This window comes from Pristiophorus japonicus, chromosome 21, assembly GCF_044704955.1.
Source record: "Pristiophorus japonicus isolate sPriJap1 chromosome 21, sPriJap1.hap1, whole genome shotgun sequence".
NCBI lineage: Eukaryota > Metazoa > Chordata > Chondrichthyes > Pristiophoridae > Pristiophorus > Pristiophorus japonicus.
Window position 1 is genome coordinate 45,413,003 of NC_091997.1, and position 16,837 is coordinate 45,429,839.

General features: G+C 42.8%; 1 protein-coding gene across 2 annotated transcripts in view; it reads left to right on the plus strand.

The window, feature by feature from the left end:
• The window catches only part of LOC139233982 (vesicle-fusing ATPase), a 322,181-nt gene that overhangs the window by 146,335 nt on the left and 159,009 nt on the right, over nucleotides 1-16,837 (plus strand). For both annotated transcript variants that reach the window (XM_070864726.1, XM_070864727.1), the window contains exons 10-11: nucleotides 1,837-2,002; nucleotides 13,899-13,973. In XM_070864726.1, the coding sequence (XP_070720827.1) occupies nucleotides 1,837-2,002; nucleotides 13,899-13,973 (241 nt within the window). The remainder of the gene's footprint in view (nucleotides 1-1,836; nucleotides 2,003-13,898; nucleotides 13,974-16,837) is intronic.

A 16,837-nucleotide genomic window follows, 5' to 3' on the forward strand; every position in this document is an offset into this window, starting at 1 on the left:
TTCTTTTAATTGTCGGCCGACTCTGTAGGTATCCAATTAGACCCAGTATCCTGCTCTATCCCCATAGTCCTTTAAATCTTTCCCCTTCAATATTTATCCAATTCTCTTTTTGGAAGTTACTATTGAATCTGTTTCCACCACCCTTTACAGGCAGTGCGTTCATAACTCTCTGCGTAAAAAAAAAAACTTTAAATTTACCTCATCTCTCTGGTTCTATTGTTAATTATCTTAAATATTTGTCCTCTGGTTCCTAACCCTCCTTCCAATGGAAACCGTTTCTCCCATCTATATGAAAACTGGCCATCATGTTGATCACCTGGGTATAGTGGTTATGTCACTGGACTAGTAATCCAAAGCCTGGACTAATGATCTGGAGCCATGAGTTCAAATCCCATTACTGCAGTTGAGAAATTTAAATTAATATATAAATCTGGAATAAAAAGCTAGTATCACTAACGGTGACCATGTAACTATCGGGTTGTTGTTTAAAACCCATTTGGTTCACTGATGTCCTTTTTAGGGAAGGAACTCTGCCATCCTAACCTGTTCTGGCTCACCACCACCTTCTCGAGGGCAATTAGGTACGCCCACATCCCATGAACAAATACATTTTTTTTAAAACCTCTTAAATCTCCCCCTTAACCACCTCTGCTCTAAGGAGAACAATCCCAGCTTATCTCGTGTCTCTACATAATTGAAGTTCCTCATGCTGGTTTCTCTGTGAATCCAGTCCTCTTTAGATTTTGGTTTGAAGTCTGCTTTGGACTGTAAGTGGCTTCTTTCTTCTCCTCCACTTGGCTACATGTACAGCAGAACCCATCAGCAGTGTAAGCAACTCATTGATTGCATTTTAAAGGGTGATTTGTGCAACAGGAATGGATATATCAGTACTTGGGTGAGAAAACTGCTGGTGTTCAGTCTGCATGTGCTTTGTTTTAATTGTGTTTTTCAATAAAAATTTGAGTTTTCTATTTGTTTTCTCCTATCTATTGGTTGCCTTTACTCGGTTTGCATATTTTCAGAATGCGACCAGTAAGCTTGGGTTGGTGGGGTGGGACGGTGTCGAGGGAAAGTCAAATTGTTCTGAAAACACATTCTAATGGTGGAAAACGCAGGTTTCAAAGGGCATCAAAACTGCTGCAAATGGATTATAGGGTTTCTTCAGAGGAGCCCTTCAAATGTGATTGTTTTCAGACTGATTGGGGGTAGAGCAATAAATCTGGGAGGGAACAAGTTGAGATTCACAATGCTTCACCTGGATTTTCATTTCCTTTTTAATCTAGAATTCAGACCCCAGTTTCGTGGCATTTCAAAACTCAATGAAATAATTTACATTTAAGCCCCTGCTCATGGGGCTTGATGAAAACCAAGGAGGAGGCGGAATGTCGTACCTGGCTATTTCCAGGTGCTTGGAGGTGGGGCGCTGGGGGTGGGTCGAGCTTGACGAGCTCCTGTGAAACTCGTACATCCCATGTGTCGCAGCTTCAGGTGGACAATGAAGCATTGAGTCTGACGAAACGGCCCTGCCATTCAGGCTTGTCATGTCCGCTTCAGTCAAAATGGATTCTCAGGACAGTTCTGTTTTTTTTTTAAATTAACCTGGTTTAATTGAATGTTGGTTGCTGTTTTGGACAGTGGGGGTTAAGCTTGATGCATCTGTGTTGGATGAGAGCTAAGTTTTGAAAAGGTCAGCTCCCATCTGAACCAGTGTCGAGGCAGATCGCCAGCGTGAGGACAGATTGCCCGAACAATATCAACACTGTGGGCTTTGCCTTCATACCAGTCGCCTTCTTCACATTTAATTCAAAAGGTTCTTGCACTCTTGTCTTTTCACAGCTTGCGGCAAACAGTGGCCTACACATCATCATATTTGATGAAATAGATGCCATTTGCAAGCAGAGGGGGACCATGGCAGGCAGCACGGGTGTGCACGACACAGTTGTCAATCAGCTACTTTCCAAAATAGATGGAGTGGAGCAACTCAATAACATCCTTGTTATAGGTAAGGGCTGCGAACTGGCCTGTGTGTGCCTTGTAGCACTTGGGGTATTCTGTATGACAGCTCTTGGGCCTGGCGCCACAGTCAACAGCAAAATGGTGCCGTGAAGAGGACATTTTGTTGCTTACTCTCTCTGCTCTGGGTCTGATAGAATGTCGACGCAGTGCTGAAGTGCTAAATATATATTGTAAGAAGAATACTTATCCACTTTGGCAGAAAAAATAGAAAAGCAAATTATTATTTAAATGGAGAAAAATTGCAAAGTGCTGCAGTACAGAGGGACCTGGGGGTCCTTGTGCATGAAACAAAAGGTTAGTATGCAGGTACATCAAGTAATCAGGAAGGCAAATGGAATGTTGGCCTTTATTGCAAGGGGGATTTATAAAAGCAGAGAAGTCCTGCTACAACTGTACAGGGTATTGGTGAGGCCACACCTGGAGTACTGCGTACAGTTTTGGTCTCCATATTTAAGGAAGGATATACTTGCATTGGAGGCAGTTCAGAAAAGGATCACTAGGTTGATTAGAGATGAGGGGGTTGACTTATGAAGATAGGTTGAGTAAGTTGGGCTGATACTTATTGGAGTTCAGAAGAATGAGAGAAGAGTGATCTTATTGAAACTTAAAATAATGAGTGGGCTAGACAAGGTGGATGCAGAGAGATACTTCCACTCACAGGGGAAACTAAAACTAGGGGACATAGTCTCAGAATAAGGGCCCGCCCATTTAAAACTGAGATGAGGAGGAATTTCTTCTGAGGGTTGTAAATATATGGAATTCTGTGCCCCAGATAGCTGTGGAGGCTGGGTCATTGAATATATTTAAGGCGGAGATACAGATTTTTGAGCGATAAGGGAATAAAGGGTTAGGGAGAAACATAGAAAATAGGGCAGGAGTAGGCCATTCGGCCCTTCAAGTCATTCAATAAGATCATGGCTGATCACCTCAGTACCCCTTTCCTGCTTTCTCTCCATACCCCTTGATCCCTTTAGCCGTAAGGGCAATATGTAACTCCCTCTTGAATATATCGAACAAACTGGCATCAACGACTCTCTGCGGTAGAGAATTCCACCGGTTAACAACTGTCTGAGTGAAGAAGTTTCTCCTCATCTCAGTCCTAAATGGCTTACCCCTCATTCTTAGACTGTGTCCCCTGGTTCTGGACTTCCTCAGGAACATTTTTCCTGCATCCAACCTGTCCAGTCTCATCTGTATTTTATAGGTTTCTATGAGATCCCCTCTCATTCATCTAAACTGCAGTGAATACAGGCCCAGTCGATCTAGCCTCCCCTCATAGGTCAGTCCTGCCATCCCGGGAATCAGTCTGATGAACCTTTGTTGCACTCCCTCAATAGCAGGAATGTCCTTCCTCAGATTAGGACTCCAAAACTGAACACAATATTCCAGATGAGGCCTCACCAAGGCCCTGTACGACTGCAGTAAGATCTCCCTGCTCCTATACTCAAATCCCTAAGCTATGAAGGCCAACGTGCCATTTGCCGCCTTTACTGCCTGCTGTACCTGCATGCCAACTTTCAATGACTGATGCACCCGACACCAAGTCTTGTTGCATCTCCCCTTTTCCTAATCTGCTGCCATTCAGATAATCTGCCTTCGTGTTTTTGCCACCAAAGTGGATAACCTCACATTTATCCACATTATACTGCATCTGCCATGCATTTGCCCATTCACCTAACTTGTCCAAGTCACCCTACAGCCTTTTAGCATCCTCCTCGCAGCTCATATTGCCACCCACCTTAGTGTCATCTGCAAACTTGGAGCTGTTGCATTCAATTCCTTCATCGAAATCATTGATGTATATTGTAAATCCCAGCACTGAGCCCTGCGGCACTAGTCACTGCCTGCCATTCTTAAAAGGACCTGTTTATCCCGACTCTCTGCTTCCTGTCTGCCAACCAGTTCGCCATCCACGTCAATACATTACCCCCAATGCCATGTGCTTTAATTTTGCACACCAATCCCTTGTGTGGGACCTTGTCAAAAACCTTTTGAAAGTCCAAATACACCACATCCACTGATTCTCCCCTGTCCACTCTACTCACATCCTCAAAATTCTAGAAGATTTGTCGAGCATGATTTCCCTTTCATAAATCCATGCTGACTTGGACTGATCCTGTCACTGCTTTCCAAATGTGCTGCTATTACATCTTTAATAATTGATTCCAACATTTTCCCCACCACTGATGTCAGGCTAATCGGTCTATAATTCCCCGTTTTCTCTCTCCCTCCTTTCTTAAAAAGTGATGTTGCATTAGCTACCCTCCATTCCATAGGAACTGATCCAGAGTCGATAGACAGCTGGAAAATGATCACCAATGCATCCACTATTTCTAGGGCCGCTTCCTTAAGTACTCTGGAATGCCGACTATCGGGCCCTGGGGATTTATCAGCCTTCAATCCCATCAATTTGCCTAACACAATTTCCTGCCTAATAAGGATTTCCTTCAGTTCCTCCTTCTCCCTCGACCCTCTGTCCGCTAGCATTTCCGGAAGTTATTTGTGTCTTCCTTCGTGAAGACTGAACCAAATTATTTGTTCAATTGGTCTGCCATTTCTTTGTTCCCCATTATAAATTCACCTGATTCTGACTGCAAGGGATCTATGTTTGTCTTCATTAATCTTTTACTCTTCACGTATCTATAGAAGCTTTTACAGTCAGTTTTTATGTTCCCAGCAAGCTTCCTCTCATACACTATTTTCCCTCTCCTAATTAAACCCTTTGCCCTCCTCTGCTGAATTCTAAATTTCTCCCAATCCTCAGGTTTGCTGCTTTTCCTGGCCAATTTATATGCCTCTTCCTTGGATTTAACACTATCCTTGATTTCCCTTGTTAGCCACGGTTGAGCCACCTTCCCAGTTTCATTTTTACTCCAGACCAGGATGTACAATTGTTGAAGTTCATCCATGTGATCTTTAAATGTTTGCCATTGCCTATCCACCGTCAACCCTTTAAGTATCATTCGCCAGTCTATTCTGGCCAATTCACGTCTCATACCATTGAAGTTACCTTTTCCTAAATTCAGGACCCGAGTCTCTGAATTAACTGTGTCACTCTCCATCTTAATAAAGAATTCTACATATTATGGTCACTCTCTTCCCCAAGGGGCCTTCCACAACAAGATTGTTAATTAGTCCTTTCTCATTACACATCACCCAGTCTAGGATGGCCAGCCCTCTAGTTGGTTCCTCGACATATTGGTCTCGAAAACCATCCCTAGTACACTCCAGGAAATTGTCCTCCACCATATTGCTACCAGTTTGGTTAGCCCAATCTATATGTAGATTAAAGTCGCCCAAGATAACTGCTGTACCCTTATTGCATGCATCCCTAATTTCTTGTTTGATGCTGTCCCCAGCCTCACTATGACTATGGGGAGCGGGCAGGGAAGTGGAGCTGAGTCCATGATCAGATCAGCCATGATCTTATTAAATGACAGAGCAGGCTTGAGGGGCCAGGTGGCCTACTCTTGCTCCTATTTCTTAGGTTCTAATACCAGTTTAATAATGTGTAAACCTTGCCCCATTTCCAGTAGTTTCTTTGCAGTTTAGTCACTCCCAAGGATTTTCAAATGAGCCATCATCTATACTTTCATGGATGGGGATATATTGTTGGCCCAATTAATTTCTCCTGTTCCTCTTTTCAGCTTTAATACAGTTCTCATTTTAGCAATTGACCATCAATGTAAAATCTTATCCAGTGCTTTTTGAAAATCTTGAGTTACATCAAACATCCACTGCATTTCCCCACACAATATAGCACCATCTTCAAAAGAAAATGGCTCCAAGCTGGTCATTGATTAACTTATGGAATCTTCCCCACCCTTTTTAATTCTCTACTGACTGTCCTTTTATCAAGCTTGACTTTCTCTCTCGTTTCCTGCTGGAGCGTATATTTCCCTCCAGTCATTCATGTGAGCAAAGTTGGTATGAGTATAAAATGACACTTCCTTTTTTATATGTGCAATGGCTTTCTAACTCTCCTGGGAGTAAGATACGTCTGTGGATTCCTTAACATTGCTTCCGATCCCCAAATACTATGTTAAACCGACTAGTCTGACGTTTCTGGATCTATCTCGTAAACTGTTTTCTGAATATTGCAGTTATATTTGTAATTTTTCTAGCTATTTTAACTTTCATTGAAGTGGCTGTGGATCATTTGGGATCTCGAGACTATGGTTGTCTGCATGGAGAATTCTAGGGCTGCTAGTGGTTTGAACGCAAGAACATAAGAACTAGGAGCAGAAGTAGGCCTTTCAGCCCCTCGAGTCTGCTCCGCCATTCAATGAGATCATGGCTGATCTCCCTCAACTCCACCTTCCTGCACTATCCCCATATCTGTTGATTCCCTTAGTATTCAAAAATTTATCGATCTCAGTCTTGAATATATTCAAAGATTGAGCATCCACAGTCCTCGGGTAGAGAATTCCAAAGATTCCCAACCCTTTTGAGTGAAGAAATTTCTCCTCATCTCAGTCCTAAATGGCCGAACCCTTATTCTGAGACTGTGGACCCCCTAGTTCTAAACTTCCCAGCCAGGGGAAACATCTTCTCAGCATTAACTCTGTCAAGCCCCTTAAGAATGTTTATATGTTTCAATGGGATCATCTCTCATTCTTCCAAACACTAGGGAATATAGGCCTAGTCTACTCAATTTCTCCTCATAGGAAAATCCCAGGAATCAGGCTCGTGAACCTTTTTTTGCACTCTCTAAGGTAAGTATACCCTTCCTTGGATAAGGAGACCAAAACTGTACACACTACTCCAGGTGTGGTCTCGCTAAGGCCCAATATAATTGTAGTACGACTTTTTTTACTCTTGTGCGCCAATCCCTTTGCCATTTACTTTTCCTAATTGCTTGCTGTACCTGCGTGTTAACTTTCTGTGATCCGTGTACAAGGACACCCTATTCCCACTGAATACCAACATTTCAGTCTGTCACCATTTAAAAAAAATTCTTTCTACCAAAGTGGATAACTTCACACTTCTCCACATTATATTCCATCTGCCATGTTCTTACCCACTCACTTAATCCCTTTGCAGCTTCTTTGCATCCTCCTCACAGCTTACTTTCCCACCTAATTTATATAGTCAGCAAACTTGGTTACATTACACTCAGTCCCCTCATCTGAATCATTGATTATAGGTTATAAATAGCTCAAGTACTGAAACTTGTGGCACCCTACTCATTACACCCTGTCGACCCAAAAATGACCTATTTATTCCGACTCTATATTCCTGTTCATCAACCAATCCTCTGTCCATGCGAATATATTGCACTAAATTAGGACTCATGGGATTGGGGGTAATAACATGGTTGAACTAAGTCCTTGTTGTGAATTATGAATTCTTTAAATATTTGCCATTGCTTATCTACTGTAATATCATTACATCTAGTTTCTCAATCTACCATTGCCAACTCGTGGCTCATACCTATGTAGTTTATTTTGTTCAGATTTAAGGGGCCAAGTTTCGGCCTGAGTTGCTCCTGAATTTTTGGAGCAACTGGTTTAGAATGGAGTATCTTGGAAATTGCAATTCTTGGCATTTAGTTTGCTCCAGTTCTAGTCAGTTAGAACAGTTTCATTTTGGAACAGATTTTTTTTTTCAAAAGGGGGCGTGTCCGGCCACTTACGCCTATTTTGAAAGTTTAGGCACTGAAAACTTACTCCAAACTAACTTAGAATGTAGTAAGTGTAGATTTTTGTACGCTCAGAAAAACCTTGCCTACACTTAGAAAATCAGGCGTAGGGAATGTGGGTGGGGTGGGGGTTTAAAGGGAAGTTTACAAACATTAAACACTTCAGTTTTACAAATGAAGAGCCATCATCAATAATAAATGATAAATACATCAATAAATCAATCAAAAAAAATTTTAAAAATTAAAAAAATCAATAAATAACACATTTTCTACTTACCGACTGCAGCACCGGGAGCCCTCCAACAGTGTGCTGGGACTGCCCCGCCCCCCCCCCCCCCCCCAAATGTGTCTCTCTCTGTCTCTATCTCTCTGTCTGTCAGTGTCTGTTTCTGACAGCGAGAGGTGGGGGGGGGGGGGGGGGGGGAGGAGGAAAGAGAGGTGGGGGGGGGGGGGGGAGAGAAAGGGCGGGGGGGGAAGGAGGGAGAAAGAAGAGAGGTGGGGGGGGAAGGACCGGGCCCAAGACTTGATTTAAAGGTAGGGGGTCGGGACCTGGGGCTGGAGGGGAGTCGTGTCGGGAGGAAGCAGGAGCTGAGCGTGGGAGGTGCAGCCTGATCCACGCAGCCCCAGTGAGCCCAGTCGGCCAGGGCTGGGGGACTGCGTGCTTTGGGCCCCTCCCACAAAGTTTTGGGCACCTGGACCTCCTGCATATGCGCGCATGTGCAGAGGTCCCGGTACTGTTTTCAACGCAGGGACCTGGCTCCGCCCCCCACAGCTCGTGCTGCACCGCGCCGAGGGCCAGAGGACCTACAGGGAGCCGGAGAATCGGTAAGTATTTTTTAGGTGCACTTTCTGGCGCGAAAAACGGGCGTTCAGTTCTGGGCTGCGCCGTTCTAGGCGCGGCCCGAAACTTGGGCCCTAAGACCCTAGTTTCTTATTTAACTAAATCACACTCAAACTCAAAATAAAATTCTATCATATTATGACTACTCTTCCTCAGGAGCTCCTTTACTACAAGGTTATTAATGAACCCTTTCTCATTGCACAATACTAGATCAAAATAGCCTGTTCCCAAGTTAGTTCCTTGACATACTGATCTAGAAAACTATCTTGAAATGCATTTCATGAACTCGTCCTTCATACTATTATTGCAAATTTGGTGTGCCCATTCTATATGAAGATTTGATTACTGTAATACCCTTGTTACATGCTCCTCTCATTTCCTGATTTATACTGGAAGCAATACAGTGGAGGAGGAGTTCCTGGAGCGTATTAGGGATGATGTATAGGGTTGGTTGTCGAGGAACTAACTAGAGGGCTGGCCATCCTAGACTGGGTGATGTGCAATGAGAAAGCAATCTTGTGTGAGGCCCCTTGGGGAAGAGTGACCATAATATGGTAGAATTCTTTAAGATGGAGAGTGATAGTTAATTCAGAGACGAGGGTCCTGAACTTAAGGAAAGATAACTTTGATGGTATGAGACCTGTATTGGCTAGGATAGACTGGAAAATGATACTTAAAGGGTTGACGGTGGATAGGCAATGGCAAACATTTAAAGATCACATGGATGAACTTCAACAATTGTACATTCCTGGCTGGAGTAAAAATAAAACTGGGAAGGTGGCTCAACCGTGGCTAACAAGGGAAATTAAGGATAGTGTTAAATTCAAGGAAGAGGCATAAAAATTGGCCATAAAAAGCAGCAAACCTGAGGATTGGGAGAAATTTAGAATTCAGCAGAGGAGGGCAAAGGGTTTAATTAGGAGGGGGAAAATAGAGTATGAGAAGAAGCTTGCTGGGAACATAAAAACTGGCTGCAAAAGCTTCGATAGATATGCGAAGAGAAAAAGATTAGTGAAAACAAATTTAGGTCCCTTGCAGTCCGATTCGGGTGAATTTGTAATGTGGAACAAAGAAATGGCAGACCAGTTGAACAAATACTTTGGTTCTGTCTTCACGAAGGAATACACAAATAACCTTCCGGAAATACTAGGGGACCGAGGGTCGAGTGAGAAGGAGGAACTGAAGGAAATCCTTATTAGGCGGGAAATTATGTTGGGGAAATTGATGGGATTGAAGGCTGATAAATCCCTGGGGTCTGATGGTCTGCATCCCAGAGTACTTAAGGACGTGGTCCTAGAAATAGTGGATGCATTGGTGATAATTTTCCAACAGTCTATCGACTCTGGATCAGTTCCTATGGACTGGAGGGTAGCTAATGTAACACCACTTTTTAAAAAAGGAGGGAGAGAGAAAACTGGTAATTATAGACCAGTTAGCCTGACATCAGTAGTGGGGAAAATGTTGGAATCGATTATTAAAGATGAAATAGCAGAACATTTGGAAAGCAGTGACCGGATCGGTCCAAGTCGGCATGGATTTATGAAAGGGAAATCATGCTTGACAAATCTTATGGAATTTTTTGAGGATGTAACTAGTAGAGTGGACAAGGGAGAACCAGTGGATGTAGTGTATTTGGATTTTCAAAAGGCTTTTGACAAGATCCCAAACAAGAGATTGATGTGCAAAATTGAAGCACATAGTATTGGGGGTAATGTACCGACGTGGATTGAGAACTGGTTGGCAGACAGGAAGCAGAGAGTCGTGATAGACAGGTCCTTTTCAGAATGGCAGGCAGTGACTAGTGGGGTGCCGCAGAGCTCAGTGCTGGGACCCCAGCTATTTACAATATACATTAATGATTTTAGATGAAGGATTTGAGTGTAATATCTCCAAGTTTTCAGATGACACTAAGCTGGGTGGCGGTGTGAGCTGTGAGGAGGACGCTAAGAGGCTGCAGGGTGACTTGGACAGGTTAGGTGAGTGGGCAAATACATGGCGGATGCAGTATAATGTGGATAAATGAGATTATCCACTTTGGGGGCAAAAACATGAAGGCAGAATATTATCTGAATTGTGGCAGATTCGGTGCAACGAGACCTGGGTGTCATGGTACATCAGTCATTGAAAGTTGGCATGCAGGTATAGCAGGCGGTGAAGAAGGCAAATGGTATGTTGGCCCTCATAGCTAGGGGATTTGAGTATAGGAGCAGGGAGGTCTGACTGCAGTTGTACAGGGAATATTGTGTTCAGTCAGTTTTGGTCTCCAAATCTGAGGAAGGACATTCCTGCTATTGAGGGAGTGCAGCGAGGGTTCACCAGACTGATTCCCGGGATGACAGGACTGACCTATGAAGAGAGACTGGATCGACTGGGCCTGTATTCACTGGAGTTTAGAAGGATGAGAGGGGATCTCATAGAAACATATAAAATTCTGACGGGACTGGACAGGTTAGATGCAGGAAGAATGTTCCCGATGTTGGGGCAGTCCAGAACCAGAGAACACAGTCTTAGGATAAGGGGTAGGCCATTTAGGGCTGAGATGAGGAGAAACTTCTTCAGAGTTGTTAACCTGTGGAATTCCCTACTGCAGAGTTGTTGATGCCAGTTTATTGGATATATTCAAGAGGGAGTTAGATATGGCCCTTACGGCTAAAGGGATCAAGGGGTATGGAGAGAAAGCAGGAAAGGGATACTGAGGTGAATGATCAGCCATGATCTTATTGAATGGCGGTGCAGGCTCGAAGGGCTTACTCCTGCATCTATTTTTACCTGCCTTTTGTCTGCCCCCTTTTTTAAACAGAAGCGTTGCATTAGCTGCTTTCCAATCCGATGGTACCTCCCCAGAGTCCAGAGAATTTTGGTAGATTATAACCAATGCATCTGCTATGACTTCCGCCATCTCTTTTAATACCCTGGGATGCATTTCATCAGGACCAGGGGACTTGTCTACCTTGAGTCCCATTAGCCTGTCCAGCACTACCCCCCTAGTGATGGTGATTATCTCAAGATCCTCCCTTCCCACATTCCCGTGACCAGCAATTTTTGACATGGTTTTTGTGTCTTCCACTGTGAAGACTGAAGCATAATAATTGTTTAAGGTCCCAACCATTTCCACATTTCCCATTATTAAATCCCCCTTCTCATCTTCTAAGGGACCAACATTTACTTTAGTCACTCTCTTCCGTTTTATATATTGGTAAAAGCTTTTACTATCTGTTTTTATGTTTTGCGCAATTTTACTTTCATAATCTATCTTTCCTTTCTTTATTGCTTTCTTAGTCATTCTTTGCTGTCGTTTAAAATTTTCCTAATCTAGTTTCCCACTAACCTTGGCCACCTTATATGCATTGGTTTTTAATTTGATACTCTCCTTTATTTCCTTGGTTATCCATGGCTGGTTATCCCTTCTCTTACCACCCTTCTTTTTCACTGGAATATATTTTTGTTGAGCACTATGAAAGAGCTCCTTAAAAGTTCTCCACTGTTCCTCAATTGTGCTACCATTTAGTCTGTGTTCCCAGTCTACTTTAGCCAACTCTGCCCTCATCCCACTGTAGTCCCCTTTGTTTAAGCATAGTACACTCGTTTGAGACACTACTTCCTCACCCTCAATCTGTATTACAAATTCAACCCTACTGTGATCATTCATTCCGAGAGAATTATTTTACTAGGAGATCGTATATTATTCCTGTCTCATTACACAGGACCAGATCTAAGATAGCTTGCTCCCTTGTAGGTTCTGTAACATACTGTTCTCAGAAACAATCCCGTATAACATTCTATGAATTCCTCCTCCAGGCTACCCCGTGCGATTTGAGTTGACCAATCAATATGTAGGTTAAAATTGCCCATGATTACTGCCGTTCCTTTTTCACATGCCTCCATTATTCCCTTGATTATTGTCCGCCCCACCGTGAAGTTATTATTTGGGGGCCTATAAACTACGCCCACCAGTGACTTTTTCCCCTTACTATCTCTAATCTCCACCCACAATGATTCAGCATTTTGTTCATTAGAGCCAATATCGTCTCTCACAACTGCCCTGATATCATCCTTTATTAACAGACCTACCCCACCTCTTTTCCCTTCTTGTCTGTCTTTCCGAATTGTCAGATACCCCTGTATGTTTAATTCCCAGTCTTGGCCACCCTGCAACCACGTTTCTGTAATGGCCACCAAATCATACCCATTTGTAATGATTTGTGCCGTCAACTCATTTACTTTATTTCGAATGCTGCGTGCGTTTAGGTAGAGTGTTTTAATACTAGTTTTTAAACCATGATTTTTTTTGTTTTGGCCCCTCCTGCAGCCCCTTTATATTCATCAATATTGTCCCTTCCTATCACCTTGTGGTTTACACTTACCACAGTGCTACTCTGCTCTGTTGCCTTACCTGCCTGAGTTAGTCACGCCCTCCTGTCTCTGACCATTAACCAAACCTGTACCACCATCTACCCGAAGGGGTAGGATCTGCCTCCTGAATTGAATTGTCCAGGTAACTCTTCCCCTTCCTGATGCCATGCAACGTCTGCACCTCTGACTCCAGTTCAGGAACTCTGAGATGAAGTTTCCCGAGTGGCAGACACTTGCAGCCGATGTGATTGTCTGCGGATCACGATGCTCTGCACAAGCTCCCACATGCTGCAGTTGTGGCACCCCACCTCCACTGCCATCCCTATATAACCTTTTATTTATTTTAAAAAATTTAAATTTTTAAAATATGGGCTCCTTTTTTAAACTGCTCCAGTTCCCGCTCTGCTCAGTGTTTTTGTTTATTAGCTGGTTTTTACTTATCTCTACATGTCAGATTTTAATGTAATGAAAATTTAAAACCCTTTAATGTTATCCTCTCTTTAGTTAATTCTAATTTAATCTCCCTAGAGCTGATGAATTAAACCCTAAACTTAATTATATAATTATTATAATTATATACTTGACTTGGTTATAAAATAAATTGATCACTTAGCTGTAGTTTCTCAGGCTCCTTCACTCCTCTGACATCACCTTTTGAGATGTTTAAAAAAATTTTCCCTGCGTCAGAGGCAGAATTATTGATGAACTATGTTTTTCACTTGCTTGGTATCAAACTGAAGATGTTGCCACAATCTGTGAAATTGCAACTGCTTTAATGTAAGAACCTAAAATTTATGTAAGGCGATCTCCCCAGGTATCTTTTCAAATGGCTGGACATTTGACAGGTTACCAAATTAACACCCACTTTACATTGAACTTATTAGCCAAATAATAAAGGCCACCATTGTAGCGACCCTGTCAAACAGATATTTTTTTACTGGCTGAGTGGTTGCTACCATACACGTTGTTTTATTAGTTTTGTATTTGCCTTTAATCCCAAGTTTGTATTGAAAGCTGTTTTAATTCGAGCATTCGAACACTTTGTAGGCATGACCAACCGACCAGATTTGATTGATGATGCTCTCCTACGACCCGGCCGATTGGAAGTCAAAATGGAAATTGGTAAGTTTTGTCCCACCAGTGGAAGGTTTTTATTTCCTTGTTGTACCAGATATGTCTCGATCATTCAGGGTCTAACAGTGGTTTTAAACCAGCCCTCCAAATTATGTTTAAAATACATTTGAAGTCCTTAGTTTTTTGGACAGGCTGTCACGCAATTCTGTTCTGTCATGGACTTGCTATGTTGGTGCAGAACCATTGTCCCCTGTTGTGAACACGTGGGACTAATTTCACCAGACTCTGCTGCTGTGTGAAGCACCGCTAGATCCCAATGCCTTATAGCACGGCTTCTCTGACATGTGCTTGCCACCAGCAGCAGAAGCTGGCAATAATATCCTACGTCTATTTTCCAACTTTTTATTCTCTTTTAAGTTTGCACCTCCATACAAGAACACTAAGTTTGTTGCTGCTTCCAACTTGGTGGAGCAAAGGAACTTTGGCTGTGAAGAAAAGAGAAATGTCATTGCCTGTCTGTGGAGACACTGCTGATCATTTCACAGTTTTCCCTGCTCCAACTTTGCTCCAATGGGCACAGGGCTTCAATGAGTGAGTGACCTTTCGGCTTATCACTAATTCGGATTAAGGCAATGTTGTCTTTTAATAACTTGACAAAATGTTGTGTACATGATGTGCCAGGTAACAAAAGGGCACTGTATCTTTTTAATGAGGAGTTATTTCTAGCTGCTCTTTCATTTTACTTCCCTTTGATGCCCAGCACTTGCTGGCATGGCTCACCAAGGAAGTTTGCTTTCTAAAAGTTAATTTTCCCTACGGTGTTTTTGTTGGAGAAAGGCATACAATTAAACTACAAAGGTTACCTTTTCAGGTGTTGTGTGTAAACTGACACACAAGTCTTCAAAGATTCGCCCCTTTCCCCTCGACTCCTCCACCCATGCCCCTCCACCCCATAAAAGTTTCAGGTAGCAAGATGGGGAAATAGCGAAATCCAAGATATATGTTGCACAGTCGGGTTTGAAGTCCATGGCCGCATATCTTTGGAATACTTACTGAAATTCGAGGCAGCGATTGCACAAGTTGGTGGCAGCAGACCCCCGCGAGCATGTGAAAAGCTAGAAATAAATTAAGCTCAATGATCAAATTACAATTTTATAGTTTCCAAAGTGTGTACTGTATCCAATTGGACAAAAACCCTCTTTTGCCAAGTCTAAACTTGTATATGCAACAAATACTTCTCAACTTCAACTCGTAGCATTGTCACCTTTTGAGTTAATCGGCTCCGGTTTTGAGTCCCATACCAGAGCTTGAGCACTTAATCCAGGCTGACACTCTGCATTAGCAGAGGGATGCTGCAATGTTGGAGACGTCCATATTTAAGAAAGGATATACTTGCTTTGGAGGCAGTTCAGAGAAGATTCACTCGATTGATTCTGGAGATGAGGGGGTTGACTTATGAGGAAAGGTTGAGTAGGTTGGGCCTCGACTCATTGGAATTTAGAAGAATGGGAGGTGATCTTATTGAAACATATAAGATTATGAGGGAGTTTGACAAGGTGGATGCAGAGAGGATGTTTCCACTGATGGGAGAGACTAGAACTAGGGGGCATAATCTTGGAATAAGGGGTCGCCCATTTAAAACTGAGATGAGGAGGCATTTCTTCGGTTTGTAAATCTCTGGAATTCGCTGCCTTAGAGTGCTGTGGAAGTTGGGTCATTGAATAAATTTAAGACCGAAATGGATAGTTTCTTAACCGATGAGGGAATAAGGGGTTATGGGAAGCGGAGTGGGCAGGGAAGTGGAGCTGAGTCCATGATCGGATCAACCATGATCGTATTAAATGGCAGAGCAGGCTCGAGAGGCCGTATGGCCTACTCCTGCTCCTATTTCTTATGTTCTTATTAAATTCAGAGAATTGTGTGTTATACTAGTGAATCTCTGGCAATGCATTGTGGTAGGTCAGGGATATGCTGTTGGGACAAGCGTGTTGCCCGATGTAATATGCTATGTATTTTTCTGCTAGCATGCTATTATGTGTGACTTTGTGCACCCTTTTAAGGCCAGAGGTATAATTGCTGTATCTTCCTGGATTAAGCAGCGATCAAGTGTTTTTGAGCAGATCGTTGGGTTGATTGGAGTTCAGACTGTTTGTGTTTTTTTAAAGTTTAAGTTTGCTCCTGAAGTCAGTTAGAAGGGTTTCTCTACATTGGAATTTTGTTTTGAGCTTTTTGATTAATGTGTACCCAGAAATCTTCAGGTTAACTGGACATCTCAAAAAGTTCACGTATAGAGAGATCTGTCATTGTGTTAAACATTGTGTACTTGTCTGCTCCCCATGTAAAAGGCTAATGATGCACCTCGGCATCTGCCAATGCTGTTGGAAACATAGGAATAGGAGGAGGCTATTCAGCCCCACGAGCCTGGTCTGCTATTCAACTAGATCATGGATGATCTGTACCTTGATTCCATTTACCCATCTTTTCTCCAATATCCCCTGATACCCTTACCCAACAAATATCAATTGATCGATCTTGAAAATTTCAATTGACCCAGACGGCTTGAAGTCCGATACCTTCCAGAGTGTCTCTGCCTCTCTCTCGCTTCCTTTATGACGCACCTTAAAATGTACCTCTTTGAACATGCTCTTGGCCATCTGCCCTAATCTCATTATGTGGCTCGGTGTTCATTTTTTTGTTTGTTTTATAACCCTTCTGTGAAGCGTCTTGAGACGTTTTACTACATTAAAGGCACTATATAGATATAAGTTGTTGTAGCCGATTGACTCTCTTCTGAAATATAAACCTTTTTGGGCCTGTGCTTGGCATCTTTCCCTTGCTAGCGATAGAAAGAAAGACTTGCATTTATATAGCGCCTTTCACAACCACCGGATGTCTCAAAGCGCTTTACAGCC